Genomic DNA, 16522 nt, shown 5'->3' with positions numbered 1-16522 from the left:
GGAAGATTGAATGAATTGTCAAAGATTTAATAGTTGGCAGAGCTATAATTTGAATCCAGATTTTTTTTTAATCCTGAAACTCCCCTTTTTCCCTATACCTTACTGCTTCCAATGAGAGCAACTATTCCTTTTCTCTTTAATAGAAATACTTAGAAGTTGTAATTTAAAGTAATTAGGATATTTGTGTCTCTCCCTTGTTCTAAGCTGAACAAAAAGAGAATTTTTCCTGCAGGCCTTTATTTAGAAGAGTCTTTTTAGAGTTGCACTGATGGTGAGGGACCTGGGTTTGTCCCATTTGAGGGATTTGGACTCCTGGCCAGAAGCACCTGATTTTCCGAACCTAGAGTTAACTGAAACTTAATTCCTTTCGTTGACTTCCTGCTGAGATAACAGGTGGTTCACGGTGCACAGGCCTTCCTGCCGATGGTGGCAGCTTCTTTCTGTTCCTGGAGACTTGTTTTATGCTGGGGACTACCAGTGGTTTGAAAACCATTGCTTTGAAGGCTGGAATCCCGGGCCAGGGTGCCCTTTACAGCAGCACATTGCCTTCCCTGGAACTCATTTTCTAAAACTTGGCGTTATTTCTGCGCAGAGAATGTTGACTTATAGTTTATTTCTCTTTATTTGCTTTATATCCCATGTTTGTTCTTCTAAAGACTGAGAAAGTAATAGTTAAGAATTTATACGTTATGTTATTGATATTGGGAGATAAAACTGTAATTTACCTGAATCAAGACGTTTGGGTTTTTCAATATGGTTTTATGTGGCCGGGCGTGGTAGCTCATGCCCAATCTCAGCACTTCGGGAGACTGAGGCTGGTGAATCACTTGAGCTCAGAAGTTCAAAACCAGCCTGGGCAACATGGTGAAATCCCATACCTACCCAAAATGCAAAAATTAGCCGGGTGTAGTGGTGTGTGTCTGTAGTCCCAGTTACTCGGGAGGCTGAGGGGGGAGAATTGCTGGAACACAGTCAGTCGAGGTTGTGGTGAGCCCCAACGGTGCCACTGCACTCCAGTCTGGGTGACAGAGTGAGACCCAGTCTCAAAAAAGAAAAAAAAAAGAAAAAGATAATGGTTTTATTTTTTCTTCATGTAACAGTTCTAATTGAAAAATGGGCATAGTGGAAATAAAATTGACCATGAATAATTATTGAAGTTGACTGATGGGTTTATTATATATTCTATCTATTTTTATTTGAAATTTTCGAAGATAAAACATAAGCAGAGACATGTTTTAACACCTTTTTAAAATCATCAATAATTATAATCTTGAATTATTTTAATTCCTTAATATTAAGTGATAATTTTATCTGTGGAGTTTGTTTTGCATACTCTTATTTGTGACAAAGATCATTTCTGGTGGTGAATGCATCTGGATAGATTAATTGGTGATTATCACTCACTTTTGTGGTTTTATTTATTTACTTTTTATAGATTGTTTTTGAAAAAAATTATTGTTATTATTGTTATTTTTATTTTTTGAGACAGACTCTCACTCTATTGCCCAGGCTGGAGTGCAGTGGTGTGAACTTGGCTCACTGCAACCTCCACCTCCTGGGTTCAATTGATTCTCCTGTCTTAGCCTCTCAAGTAGCTGGACTATGGGCATGCACCACCATGCCTGGCTAATTTTTGTAATTTTAGTAGAGACGGGGTCTCACCATGTTGGCCAGGCTGGTTTCAAACTCCTGACCTCAAGTGATCTGCCTGCTTTGATCTCTCAAAGTGCTGGGATTATAGGTGTGAGCCACCGCATCCGGCCAAAAAATTATTTTTATCTAAAATATTTTTGCACTCATTCATTCCTTGAATAAATGTTATTGAACACTGTTCTAGAGGCTGGGGATACAGCAGCGAACCAAACAGAAAAACATTCTGGAGTATACACTTTAGTAGGGAGGAGACAAAATAAATCTAACAAATAATGGTATTGTGTTTCTATTGTGATAAGCGCTGTGGCAACATATATAACTAGGGTGCTCTTTTACAAAAGGTTGAGGGAGAGTCTTCCAGGTGGCTGGAGAAACAAGGCTTGCAGGCAACTCTTTCATGGCCTTCCTAAAGCAGCATATGCAGGGAATATCAGCAAGTAGCTGATGGGTATGGAAAGCTCTTCATTGGGCCACTCTGCTTGATAGGAAGGTTTTGGAGACAAATTTATGTAGCTTCTGATACAACCTTTATTTATTTTTATTTTTATTATTATTTTTTCAGGCAGAGTCTTGCTCTGTTGCCCAGGCTGCAGTGCGGTGGTGCAATCTCGGCTCACTGTAACCTCTGCCTCCTGGGTTCAAGCAGTTCTCCTGCCTCAGCCTCCCCAGTAGCTGGGATTACAGGCACCTACCACCACATCCAGCTAATTTTTGTGTTTTTAGTAGAGACGGGGTTTCACTGTGTTGGCCAGGCTGGTCTTGAACTCTTGACCGCAGGTGATCCTCCCGCCTCAGCCTCCCAAAGTCCTGGGATTACAGGCGTGAGCCACTGCGCCTGGCCTGATACAACTTTTATGATGTAGCAATAAGCACCAGGACTGAGGGGGGTAGAAGAAAATCTTTCCTGTGTTCTGTTGATTCTTGCTGATGGCACAAAAAAAAAAAAAAGAAAGAAAGAAAAAAATGTGACACCTTCTCTACCTTCTCTTTGTAATCTTAAAAATCACTTAGTTGATGTTATTGTTTATTTATGTCCAAATCTTAAAATCATTTAGGTTTTCTTTGCTTACTTGAGACAATACATAAATAGAACTCAGGGAGATATTGTTTTGCTTAACTTTGTATGTTAGCTTAACTTTGTATATTACTGTGTACAAAGCAAGGGTAGTAAATACCTGTTGGAGTCAGGGAAGTACGTGAAACCCGGCTGAGGCATATGGGAGTAGAGTGGTGGACCCTGTGGCAAATCAGAGGATTTATGCCCTATATAGAGGGGAGAGGCAATACTCAACTCTAATTGATTATTGCATGTGAGAATGTGGGCCTGGTTTTGAATTATTTCCTTTTTTTTTTTTTTTTAAAGGGAGTCTGCCTTTAAAAAATCCTAGCACTCCCAAAGTGCTAGGATTACAGGCGTGAGCCACCGCACCCAGCCTGAGTTTTTTTTAAGAATAGCCAGGGTAAGCCAGGCGCGGTGGCTCACGCCTGGAATCCTAGCATTTTGGGAGGCTGAGGCAGGTGGATCACTTCACGTCAGGAGTTTGAGACCAGCCTGGCCAACATGGCGAAACCTTGTCTTTACTGAAAATACAAAAATTAGCTGGGCGTGGTGGTGCACGCCTGTTATCCTAGCTACTCGGGAGGCTGAGGAAGGAGAATCACTTGAACCTGGGAGGTGGAGGTTGCAGTGAGCCGAGATCAAACCACCACACTCCACCCTGCTCGACGGGAATGAGACTCCATCCCCCAAAAAAATTAATAGCTGGGGTTGAGCACTATAATGAATTCTTACTGCCTTCTTCAAGGAATAGTATAGATTTAATAGTCTCAAAATGCTGCAGGATTTCTGGATACAAATGTTTCTAACACACTGTATCGTACAGTGGTTTTAGCACACCCTGTGTGGTGCTGAATATGTTTATTTTTGTTGTTTTAGGGTATGGTCAGACAGGTCCAATTTCTCAGCGAGCTGGTTATGATGCTGTTGCCTCGGCTGTTTCTGGTCTGATGCACATCACAGGGCCTGAGGTAGGTATCCTTCCTTAGAATATTCATAATTTCTTCCCTTACATATTCCAAAAGGATTTTACTCTGTACTAACCCATAGGATTAAATGAGTTGTTAGGTTGGGGCAAAAGTAATTGCTGTTTTTGCCATTGAAATTAATAATTTTAGAAAGAAACCAGGGAAAGTGAATGCTTATGAAAGTAAAATGGGAAGTGTTCATTACAAATGTATTGAGGCTAAACATCAATTTGGCCACAGGGAAAAGAGCAATGTTTTTAGCAAGAAGCCATAGATCAGATGGTGAGCACACTTTCCACATTTATTATGTTATTCAAGCTTAATATAGGCACCTTTGTGTGATTTAGGAATATTCCTTCTTTGAAATAAAACAGTTGACTAGACTAGACCACGGATGTCCATTTCTACTAGAGTGCCTTCATCTGCCATGTATACATAGCAGAGGGTCTCTTTTTCCTTCTGGAAAATTCTAGGTAGTTATGTATTTGAAAATTTGTTGCGTAAAGCCTCCCTTAGGTTTAAATGTATCTAATTTGTCATGTGCCTTAGATTCTGACAGTGAAATAATTATTTGATTTTATAATAATTCCTCTCCATTGATAGTGGGTTGGGGAGTTCCTAACAAGTATTTAGATGGCCAAAATGTGGTTGGTTAGATTAAAAAAAAGACTCTTGGGGAAAGCAATATGAATGACGTTAAACAAAGTGAAAAAAAGTGTGAAAGCCTAGTAAATAAAAATGCTAGAACACACCCATTTCAAAACAAACTAGATTGATGGCCTTAAAAAACTTGTTTCAGTGGGTGTTCATTCTCCAAATCACTTCTTCTAGTGATTCTTCAGGAAATATTGCTTGCTGTAGTGTTGGAATAAACTGAGACAGAGTGACCTCAAGTCTTTTGCAGTCTTCCTTTTATTTAATTTTACTTATTAATTAATTATTTCTCTTTGCCTCTATTTTCTCATGATGAGATTTACTTTTTATTAATTTCAAAGCAACTGTTGGGGTTTTAATTTCTTGAAATATAAAGTTATTGTACTTTCATCTTCATTTCATTTTCACAAGTCTTAGAAAAAAATGTGTGTGGCCTTTGCTTTTTTTTTTTTAAGACAGAGTCTTGCTCTGTCACCCAGGCTAGAGTGCGGTGGCGCGATCTCAGCTCACTTCAGCCTCCACCTCCTAAGTTCAAAGGATTCTCCTGCCTCAGCCTCCCGAGTAGCTGGGATTACAGGTGCCAGCTACCATGACCAGCTAATTTTTTTATTTTTAGTAGAGACATGGTTTCACCGTCTTGACCAGGCTGGTCTTAAACTCCTTACCTTGTGATCCAATCCCAGTGCTAGGATTACAGGCATGAGCCACCACACCCAGCCTGTTTTGTTTTATTTAAGACAGGGTCTCCAGGCTGGAGTGCAGCCTCCATGGCACACTGCAACCTCCTGGGCTCAATAGATTCTCCAACTTCAGCCTCTCACATAGCTTGGACTACAGGTGCATGGCACCAAACCTGACTAATTTTTAAGTTTTTTGTAGAGATGGTGTCCCATTATGTTGCCCAGGCTTGTCTTGAACTCCTGGACTCACGCCATCTTGGCTTCCTAAAGTGATGGGATTACAGGCATAAGCCGCTGTACCCTGCTGGCCTTTCCTTAAAATATTCAAGAGCACCAGTTTTCTTTCCATCCATTGAGAGACTAGAGCATGGACATTTCTCTCATTGCTCAATTCCATAGGCTCTTATATGGCCAAGACATTCTTTATTGTGAATGGTTTTATTTAAGGGTGTTGAACTCAATTAGGAATATGTGAGAAGATCTGGGATTTAAAAATTTCTATATTCAAACGGTAAAATGAATTAAATGAAAAACTGTTGAGATGGGGGATTACTGTAGTTTCTTTAGTACATTGCACTGTGGTCTAACAGGGATAACCACACAGTATATGCTCAACCTTATAATTTCTCAGTCAATAACAGCTTTTATCTCTTGTGTTACCCTACTCAGGTGATTTTTCTTCTAGGTGAGCAAATAACATTTATTGAGTGCTTGGTATGTGCCAAACATTGCTTTATATACTTTCCATGTATTACATTAGGTAAGCTTAACTCTCACACTGTATTTCTTTCACATGGACACATCTTTCATTCCTTAATTAAGTTACACATCAACCTAGTAAGTAGTTACCGCATCTGTTTCCTACTGTACGGTGGGAATGGTGGTAGGGGCTGGAGATTAAGCAGGCAACAGGACAGGCACAGTCTTTATCTTCCTATAGCTGTTAAGTAGGGAAAACAAACATTAGCAGAAAATATTTATTACATGCAAATAAAAAGAACTGCGAAGAAGAGTACAGGGTGCTATGAACATATATAAATAACAGTGTACCTCAGGCCATTACTATGCTTCTAAAGATCTCCATAAAGTGTGGTTTGACAGCTAAAGATAAAAGCTGATTGAAAAGAATCAGGCCAGCCTGGCACAGTGGCTCATGCCTGTAATCCCAGCACTTTGGGAGGCCGAGGCGGGCGGATCACCTGAGTTCGGGAGTTCGAGACCAGCCTGATCAACATGGAGAAACCCTGTCTGTAATAAAAATGCAAAATTAGCCAGATGTGGTGTTGCATTCCTGTAATCCCAGCTACTCAGGAGGCTGAGGCAGGATAATCGCTTGAACCCAGGAGGCGGAGGTTGCAGTGAGCTGAGATCGCACCATTGCACTCCAGCCTGGGTGACAAGAGCGAAACTCCATCTCCAAAAAAAAAGAAAAGAATCAGAAGAATCTGGCCATGCTGGGAGTCCCCCTTAAGAGAGTTGTTTTCCCTTATCTTATCAGCAATATGTTAACAATTCCCTAAGCCTCTCAGCAGAGATTGTACGGGAAAGCACTTCTGAAAGCCTTGGCTAATATTTTTAACCAGCCAATGCACACACACTATTGCCAATTATATCCACTGCGTATGAACTTTTCTGTAACTGCACAGCCATGTATCTGTGCTGTAGCGTAACTCCATGTTGTCAGATGAGTGATTGGAACCCAGGCTTCTCTGACATCAGGAGGTTTCTCCACATCACCCTACATGGTGGAGCCCAAGTTTATCAGGGTTGTCGGTCAGGGAAGGCATCTCTGAGGGCCATATATTTAGGCTGGGATCCTGTTAAGCATTAGCCGATTAGCATTAGAGAGTAATGCATGGTACTGCATGTCATCTAGATGCTGGAGAGTCTGGTAGTTTTGAAGAGCCAAAAGAAGGGCAGTGTCACTGGATTATTGTGAACTAATAAGGAAGTGGGGCCAAATGTGGTTGGGGAGGTGAGGAACAGTGGCTGAACTTATTGCTTGTGAATTTATTACATTACTTAATAGTTTGATGAGAAAATACATTATTATATACAAATATATTTTTAGTGATAGTCTCATATATTTCTCTCTTGAAATCAAGTGATATTCCAAAGATATAAACTAGTATTATAATGAAAAAACTCAAAATGCAAGTTTTTTTCCTATAATGTTATAATAATGTCATTTTTATCCAAAAGGGGACATATCTAAATGTATAGTATAGGGACTGGGCACGGTGGCTCACGCCTGTAATCCCAGCACGTTGGGAGGCTGAGGCGGGCGGATCACTTAAGGTCAGGAGTTCAAGACCAGCCTGGCCAACATGGTGAAACCCCGTCTCTACTAAAAATACAAAAATTAGCCGGGCATCGTGGCACATGCATGTAATCCCAGCCACCCGGGACGCTGAAGCAAGAGAATTGGTTGAACCCGGGAGGTGGAGGTTACAGTGGCCCAAGATTGCACCACTGCACTCCAGCCTGGATGTCAAAGAGAGACTCTGCCTCAAAAAAAAAAAAAAAAAAAGAAAGAAAGAAAAATGTATACCATAGGGAAAATTTTATGAAAGAAGTCTTTATGGCCAGGTGCAGTGGCTCATGCCTGTAATCCCAGCACTTTGGGAGGCTGAGGCAGGCAGATCATGAGGTCAAGAGATCGAGACCATCCTGGCCAACATGCTGAAACCCCATCTCTACTAAAAATACAGAAATTAGCTGGGCGTGGTGGTGTGCATCTGTAGTCCCAGCTACTTGGGAGGCTGAGGCAGGAGAATCGCTTGAACCCAGGATGCAGAGGTTGCAGTGAGCTGAGATCATGCCACTGTACTCCAGCCTGGTGATAGACCAAGACTCTGTCTCCAAAAAAAAAAAAAAAAAAGCCGTCTTTATCATGTGATTTTGGGTAAACTAATTACTGTTGACCTTTACTAAATCTAAAATCCAGCCTTTTACGTATGCTGTGGTGTTGTCAGATTAGATTATATTTGATTATGGACAAAGAGAGAATCTATTTTGAATTCCTACACTATGCCAGACAGATGATAGACATTTTACATATGTATTTTGATCCTCACACTGATACTTTCAGGTATGTTTTGATAAACTCTTTTTTTTTCTTTTTTTTCTTTTTGAGATAGAGTCCTCACTCTTGTCACCCAGGCTGGAGTGCAGTGGCACAGTCTCGGCTCACTGCAGCCTCCGCCTCCTGGGTTCAAGTGATTCTCCTGCCTTAACCTCCCCAGTAGCTGGGATTATAGGCATGTGCCACCACGCCTGGCTAATTTTTTTTGTATTTTTAGTAGAGACGGGGTTTCGCCATGTTGAGTGGTCTCGAACTCCTGACCTCAAGTGATTCGCCCACTTCGGCCTCCCAAAGTGCTGGGATTACAGGTGTGAGGCACTGTGCCCAGCCTCGTATTGACAAATTCTATAACTGAAGCTTAGAGGCTTATATAACTTGATATGTAAAGTACTAAAGCCCAACTTTGAACCCAGGTTTTCTTTACTTCTGTAGCCTGTACTCTTTCCACTCCCCATGATACCTGCAGAATGATCCTGATGTCTGTTGTATTTGCACCTTGCTTCTGCATGCTGCTTGATATTTGTTACGATGTAGTAAATACACCATTTGAAAGAGTGGGAGAGCACTCAAATACAGAGTTTGGGGTTCTGGCTCTAATTCACTGCTGTCTGTTCACTAACTGCCTAAAATGGGCCTCAGTAAGATGTAAGCCTCATAGGAAAGACCATGGTCCTTGATTTGGTCACTACTTTATGCATAGAACAGACCCTTAGTAAACAATTATGTTGAGTAAATGAGTAAATGAATATCTGGTACCGTGCTATGTGACATATATATATATATATGTATATATATATATATTTTTTTGAGACAAGGTCTCACTCTGTTGCTCAGGCTGGTGTAATCATGGCTCACAGCAGCCTCAACATCCCCGGGCTCAGGTGATCCTCCCCACTCAGCCTCCTGAGTAGCTGGGACCAAAGGCACATGCAACCATGCCTGCATCCATCTCTCTCTCTCTCTCTATCATCTGTTTATCTATCTATCATCTTTTTTTAATGCATACAGAATATGAAGAGATTGGGAATGAAATCAAAGTATGAGAGATTCTGGAAAGTAAATGACTCAGACATATGTGATATGTGTTCTGAGTAATAATTCAACTGTAAATTTTGGCACACTTAAACATCAAGAAGAATTATACTGAGCAATCAAATGAACAAAGACGTATTAACCATATGTGTAGTGTTGTATTAGGTACCATAATAAGTTACTCTGTAAGGAATTATTTCCTTCCCTAGATAAGATGTATATGCATGGAAAAATTAGCAAATAAAAATAACAGAAAACTGAATAAAATTAGTGGTATGTTATGTTGCAGATAATACATCAGATTGGAAGATAAAGCATCTTTAATTTTTTTCTTGAGGATTAACAACATTGGAAAACTCATGAGTTGGATGATTCTAGAGGCTTGGGGCTTGGGAGTGTGTGTTTGTCTGTGTGTGTTTGTGTGTGTGTATGTCTATATATGTGATGTTGACAATGAAGGCAGTTCTTTGCAAGCAGCTGAGAGTGGCAGATGTATGAGGGCAAGTTGATATGGTGGCAGTTGTTAGATGTTTCTATGAGAACTTCCATGGTAGGGATAGCCTCTTATTCAACTCTATGTCCTAGTTTCTCGTACAATAAATGCTCCTCACAATTTAAAAAAAATTAATAACATCTTCAGAATCTATTTATGGCTTACACTGAATCTGTTGGAGAGAAGTTTTTATTGTAACTTGATGATGTAATGTATAGGCAGAGTGCAGTGGCTCACGCCTGTAATTCCAGCACTTTGGGAGGCTGAGGCGGGTCGATCACTTCAGGTTAGGAGTTCGAGACCAGCCTAGCCAACATGGTGAAGCCCTGTCTCTACTAAAAATACAAAAGTTAGCTGCGTGTGGTGGCAGGTGCCTGTAATCCCAGGTACTTGGTAGGCTGAGGCAAGAGAATCACTTGAACCTGGGAGGCTGAGGTTGCTGTGAGCCCAGATTGCGCCACTACACTCCAGCGTGGGTGACTGAGCGAGATTCTGTCTCAAAACAAAACAAAATTAAAAAAAATATATAAAGTATAAATGTGGTTCAGGGTAGGACTTTAAGGAAGAGGTGGGACTTGAATTGCATGGTGCCTGGAAAGACAGATAGAATGTGGATGGATTAAGACATTCCTAGACATTCCCAGGGGAGATCACACAGTGGAAAACAAATACAGAGAAGCAGGAAGGAATCAGGTGGACTTAGGGACAATAGGCCAGTCACAGAGGACTTAGTGGACAATAGGCCAGTCACAGAGGCGCTGAGAGTTAAGGTTTCAGAACATAAGGGGAAGGTTGCTTTAGGCCTTACTTTGGCAAGTCTTCAAGGTCAAGTAAAGAAGTTGGGAGGATGTTTGCTCAAAGTGAAGTTCAGAAGATGTTTCAGAAGGGGAGTGATATGATGAAAGCTGTGCTTCATAAGATTAGTTTGGCCCAAGTGTGCAGGATGGATTAAATCAAGTTTACAAGCATTGCTCCTTAGATATTTATCTCCTCCTTTAAAAACTAAGAAAACACAAAATTATACAAGGAGAAATTGCTCTTACATTGCTGTCTAAAGGCACCGTATTATTCTTAGTTTATATTTTATTTATTTTTTGAAGAGGTAATACATTCACATAATACTAAATCCGTAAGATACATAAGTAGGTGGACCGTATAATTCATCATACAAACCAGGACACTTTTGAGAGGGAGAGAGCAGGAAAGTCCTCTGTATGATTACGTTGGGACATAAACTGGGTCTTTTTCCTTGAGTGTCTAACAGTCCACAATATAAATCTCCTTTCCTCTGTGCCCATCCCACCTTATTCTCTTCCTCAGATGAAATCCATGTTACCAGTTCTTTTTTGTATCTTTCCAGAGATATTCTATTCAAAACCAAGCAAAATAGTCTTCCTCTTTAAACTTTTTTTGTTGTTGTTGTTGAGACAGAGTCTCGCTCTGTTGCCCAGGCTGGAGTGCAGTGGCATGATCTCGGCTCACTGCAACCTTCGCCTCCCAGATTCAAGCAATTCTCCTGCCTCAGCCTCCCAAGTTAGCTGGCATTACAGGCACCTGCCACCACGCCCGGCTAATTTTTTTTTGTATTTTTAGTAGAGATGGGGTTTCACCATGTTGGCCAGGCTGGTTTCAAACTCCTGACCTCAAGTGATCCGCCTGCTTTGGCCTCCCAAAGTGCTAGGATTACAGGTGTGAGCCACTGCGCCCGGCCATGAACTTTTTTATTTTAAATTTTTATAGGTACATAGTAGACATATATATATATATATATATATATATATATATACATATTTTTTTTTTTTTTTGAGACAGAGTCTTGCTCTGTCACCCAGGCTGGAGTGCAGCGGTGCGATCTCGGCTCACTGCAAGCCCTGCCTTCCGGGTTCATGCCATTCTCCTGTCTCAGCCTCCCGAGTAGCTGGGACTACAGGGGCCCACCACCACGCCCGGCTAATTTTTTGTATTTTTAGTAGAGACAGGGTTTCATTGTGTTAGCCAGATGGCCTCGATCTCCTGACCTCGTGATCCGCCTGCCTCGGCCTCCCAAAGTGCTGGGATTACAGGCGTGAGCGACTGTGCCCGGCATAGTAGATATATATTTATGGGGTATGTAAGATTTTTTGATAGAGGCATACAGTATATAATAATCACATCAGGATAAATGGGGTATCCATCACCTCAAGCATTTATCATTTCTTTGCATTACAAACGTTACAAGTCTTGCTCTGTTGCCCAGGCTGGAGTGCAGTGGTGCGATTACGGCTTACTGCAGTCTGGGCTGAATCGATCCTCCCATATCAGCCTCCTGAATAGCTGGAACTACAAGCACATGCCATCAAGCTCAGCTAATTTTTGTAGTTTTTGTAGAGGTGGGGTCTCTCCATGATGCCCAGGCTTGGTTCGATTATTATTTTTTTAAAATATATACACCTGGATAGACACTACTCAGTTTAAGATACAGCATAGTTCCATCACTCCGGAAAGTTTCTTTTTCTATTCCCAAACAATACTACCTCCTCCAGAGATAACCACTATTTTTGACTTCTGATACTATATGCTAGCTTAACTTCTATAAGTAGAACCATATAGCATGTTCTTTTTTTTTTTTTTTCTTTGAGATGGAGTCTTGCTTTGTCATCCAGGGTGGAGTGTAGTAGTGCAGCCTTGGCTCACTGCAACCTCCGTCTCCAGGGTTCAAGTGATTCTTGTGCCTCAGCCTTCTGAGTGGCTGGGATTACAGGTGCTTGCCATGACACCTGGCTGAGTTTTGTATTTTTGGTAGAGACTGGGTTTCACCATGTTGACCAGGGTAATCTTGAACTCCTGGGCTCAAGTTATCTGCTTGCCTTGGCCTCCCAAGTGCTGGGATTACAGATGTGAGCCACCTCGCCCGGCCTAGTATGTTCTGATTTATGCCTGACTTTTTTGTTTAATTGAAGGCTTTCTATTTTTTTTTTTTTTTTTTTGAGACAGAGTCTCACTCTGTTGCCCAGACTGGAGTGCAGTGGCATGATCTCGGCTCACTGCAACCTTTTCCTCCAAGGTTCAAGCAATTCTCGTGCCTCAGCCTCCCGAGTAGCTGGGATTGCAGACACGTGCCACCATGCCTGGCTATTTTTTTTGTATTTTTGGTAGAGACGAGGTTTTGCCATGTTGGCCAGGCTTGTCTTGAACTCCTGGTCTCCAGCAATCTGCCCACCTCAGCCTCCCAATGCTGAGATTACAGATGTGAGCCACCGTGTTTGGACTAATTGAAGGCTTGTAATGTTCATTCAATTTGGTGTGTATTAGTGATGTGCTTTTACTGTGTATATTGTGTTACATTTTATGAATATACCACAAAGTATTCACATTGCTATTGATCAACATTTGAGTTGTTTTTAGTTTTTGGCTTTTGTGAATAAAACTGAACTCTCTTTTGAATGCCTTTTGTTTGACATGCGTATTGATTTCTCTTGGTATGTACCTACAAGTGAAAAACTAACGGGTCACAGGGTAGATGTATATCTAGCTTTAGTATGCTGCTGGTTTTCTGGAATGTTACCAGATTATACTGTAGTAGCCATGTTTGAGAGTTTTAATTATCTGCACCAACTCTTGATAATGCAAGTCTTTTTTTTTTTGTGAGACAGAGTCTTGCTCTGTTGCCCGGGCTGGAGTGCAGTGGCATGATCTGAGCTCACTGCAACCTCTGCCTCCTGGGTTCAAGCAATTCTCCTGCCTTAGCCTCCCGAGTAGCTGGGATCACAGGCATCCACCACCATGACCAACTAATTTTTTTGTATTTTTAGTAGGGACAGGGTTTCACCATGATGGCCAGGCTGGTCTTGAACTCCGACGGGGTTTCACCATGTTGGCCAGGCTGGTCTTGAACTCCTAACCTCAAGTGATCCACCCACCTGGACCTCCCGAAGTCCTGGGATTACAGGTGTGAGTCACCGTGCCCGGCCAGTCTTTTAAATTTTAGCCATTTTGGTGAATATGTAGTAGCATCTCATTGTGATTTGAATTTGCAATTCCCTGATGAGTTAAGGTGTGTTTTTTTATGCTTAGTAGTCGTTTAGATATCTATGTGAACTATAGGTTCTGGCCTTTCCTTGTTTTTATTGGAGTGGTAGTCTTTTCCTCAGTGATTTAAAGGATTTCTTTGTATATTCTAAATACAAGTATTTGTGAGATGTATATATTGCTGATATTTTCTCCCAGCCTGTGGCTTGCCATTTTATTATCATAATGCTATCTTTTGATAAGTAGTTTTAAGTTTTATTTAAGTCAAATTAGTTAATTTATTTTCTTTATGGTTAGTGTGTTTTATGTCCTCTTTATGAAATCTTTGCTTACCCTTAGTTTTGAAGATTTTCTTCTAGAAGGTTTATAGTTTTGATTCTTGTGTTTTTTTTTTTTTTTTTTTTTTTTTTTGAGATGGAGTTTCACTCTTGTTGCCCAGGCTGGAGTGCAGTGGCGTGATCTCAGCTCACTGTAACCTCTGCCTCCTGGGTTCAAGCGATTCTCCTGCCTCAGCCTCCCAAGTAGCTGGGATTACAGGCATGCGCCACCATGCCTGGCTAATTTTGTATTTTTAGCAGAGACAGGGTTTCTCCATGTTGGTCAGGCTGGTCTCAAACTTCTGACCTCAGGTGATCTGCCCATCTGAGCCTCCCAAAGTGCCGGGATTACAGGCATGAGCCACCACGCCTGGCCTATAGTTTTGATTCTTACCTTTAGGGTTACCTACACTGAATGTTTTGCATTGTATTTTATTTTAAATCATATTTCCTAGAGATTATCCTATATCAATGCACTTGCTTTTATTGTGTCTATACCTGTGGATGTACCGTAGTTTATTTAACCTTCTCTTGCTGGGCATTTAGTCTCTTTCCATTATTTTACTAATACTGTAACACTACAGGGAGCATCCTTGCACCTATGTAATTTTCTACATGTGCAATTATTATTGTTATTATTATTATTTTTTTGAGATGGAGTCTTGCTCTGTTGCCCAGGCTGGAGTGCAGTGGTGAGATCTTGGCTTCAGGCGTGAGCCACCGCATCTGGCCCCACATGTACAATTGTATCTGTAGGAAAAATCCCTAGAAGGAGGCTGTGGTGTCAACAGATTAGTTCATTTGTATTTTTGATAGGTATTTGTATTTTATAAGATTGAACCATTTTATACTCTTGTCAGCAATGTTTGAGAATAAAAACCTGTTTTAAGTTAGAAATATCTATGCAAATAAACAAGTAGAGATGTGGCTCTTTCCAACACACACACACACACACACACACACACACACACACACACACACACACACACACACACACTCCCTCTCTCTCTCTCTCTCTCACTCTCTCTTAAAAATTCAACTGTGTTTGCTATGGGTTAAAATATATGTTCCCTGGGCTGGACATGGTGGCTTATGCCTGTTATCCTAGCACTTTGGGTGGCCAAGGCAGGAGGATTGCTTGAGCCCAGGAGTTTGAGACCAGTCTGGCCAACATAGGAAGGCCCTGTCTCTAGTAAAAATTAAAAAAATTTGCCAGGTGTTGTGGCATGAACCTGCAGTCCCAGCTACTCAGGCAGCTGAGGTGGGAGGATTACTTGAGCCCAGGAGATAGAGGCTGCAGTGAGCCATGATCTTGCCACTGCACTCCAGCCTGGACAACTGAGTGAGACCTTGTCTTAAAAAAAAAAACACCAACAAGATATATATATATTATATATATAATATATAATATATATAAATATAATAATATATAGAATATATTATATACAAATATTACATATATTATAATATAATAAAGTATATAATATATATAATATAAAACTATATAATATATTCCACAAGAAAGGTGTCATGTATTTCTACATCTTCAGTGCCTAGGAAAGAACTTCATGCTTAATAAATATTATAGGCATTATGGGTTCTTACACATATAAAATATATTTCTTATTTTATGACTTAGGATAACATATTTCCTTGATTTTAATCTTAACAATTAGAAGTATTAGTTCACTAACAAAAGAGGTTAAATAGTCTAGGTTAAGTAATGAAGTTTTTCTTAATTCATGCACCTTTCTAACGTGACACTGCTTAAATATATCTGACCTTTGATTACAGTCAGAGTTAGAGTCAGAGTTAATGGTGGAATAACTTAACTGCTAGTTTTATTTATACTTTATTTTAATTGACTTTTTTGTGTGTGCGTGTGACAGAGTCTTACTTTGTTGCCTAGTCTGGAGTGCAGTGGCGCGATCTTGGCTCACTGCAACCTCTGCCTCCTGGGTTCATGAGATTCTCCTGCCTCAACCTCCTTAGTAGCTGGGACTACAGGCATGCACCATCATGCCTGGATAATTTTTGTATTTTTAGTAGAGATGGGATTTCACTGTGTTGGCTAGGCTGGTCTCGAACTCCTGACCTCAGGTGATCAGGCTGCCTCGGCCTCCCAAAGTGCTGGGATTATATAGGTGTGAGCCACTGCGCCTGGCTTAATTGGCTTTTAAAGGTAATTATTCTTGGGCCAGACGTGGTGGCTTATGCCTGTAATCCTGGCACTTTGGAAGGTTGAGGCAGGAGGATTACTTGAGCTCAGGAGTTTGAGACCAGCCTGGGCAACATGGCGAGACCCCATGACTACAAAAAATACAAAAAAATTAGCGGGGCATGGAGGTGCCTGCCTGTAGTCCCAGCTACTCTGGAGGCTAAGGTGGGAGGATTGCTTGAGCCCAGGAGATGGAGGTCGCAGTGAACCAAGATAGTGCTACTGCCCTCCAGCCTGGGCAACAGAGCAAGATCTTTTTTTTTTTTAAAGTAATTATTCTTGTATATAATACATATTTATTATAAAACTGAAACAATGTCAAAAATAATGGAGAAGAAAGTCACAAATTATCCTCAT

General features: G+C 40.9%; 1 protein-coding gene across 19 annotated transcripts in view; it reads left to right on the top strand.

Moving 5' to 3' along the window:
- The window catches only part of SUGCT (succinyl-CoA:glutarate-CoA transferase), a 735129-nt gene that overhangs the window by 99069 nt on the left and 619538 nt on the right, over nucleotides 1-16522 (top strand). For all 19 annotated transcript variants that reach the window (XM_063725726.1, XM_054560560.2, XM_002818027.5 and 16 more), the window contains one exon: nucleotides 3590-3681. In XM_063725726.1, the coding sequence (XP_063581796.1) occupies nucleotides 3590-3681 (92 nt within the window). The remainder of the gene's footprint in view (nucleotides 1-3589; nucleotides 3682-16522) is intronic.

The sequence above is a fragment of the Pongo abelii genome, chromosome 6, assembly GCF_028885655.2.
Source record: "Pongo abelii isolate AG06213 chromosome 6, NHGRI_mPonAbe1-v2.0_pri, whole genome shotgun sequence".
In the NCBI taxonomy this organism is placed as follows: domain Eukaryota; kingdom Metazoa; phylum Chordata; class Mammalia; order Primates; family Hominidae; genus Pongo; species Pongo abelii.
Note: the sequence above shows the minus strand (reverse complement) of the source record. Positions and strands in the feature narration are given on the sequence as shown.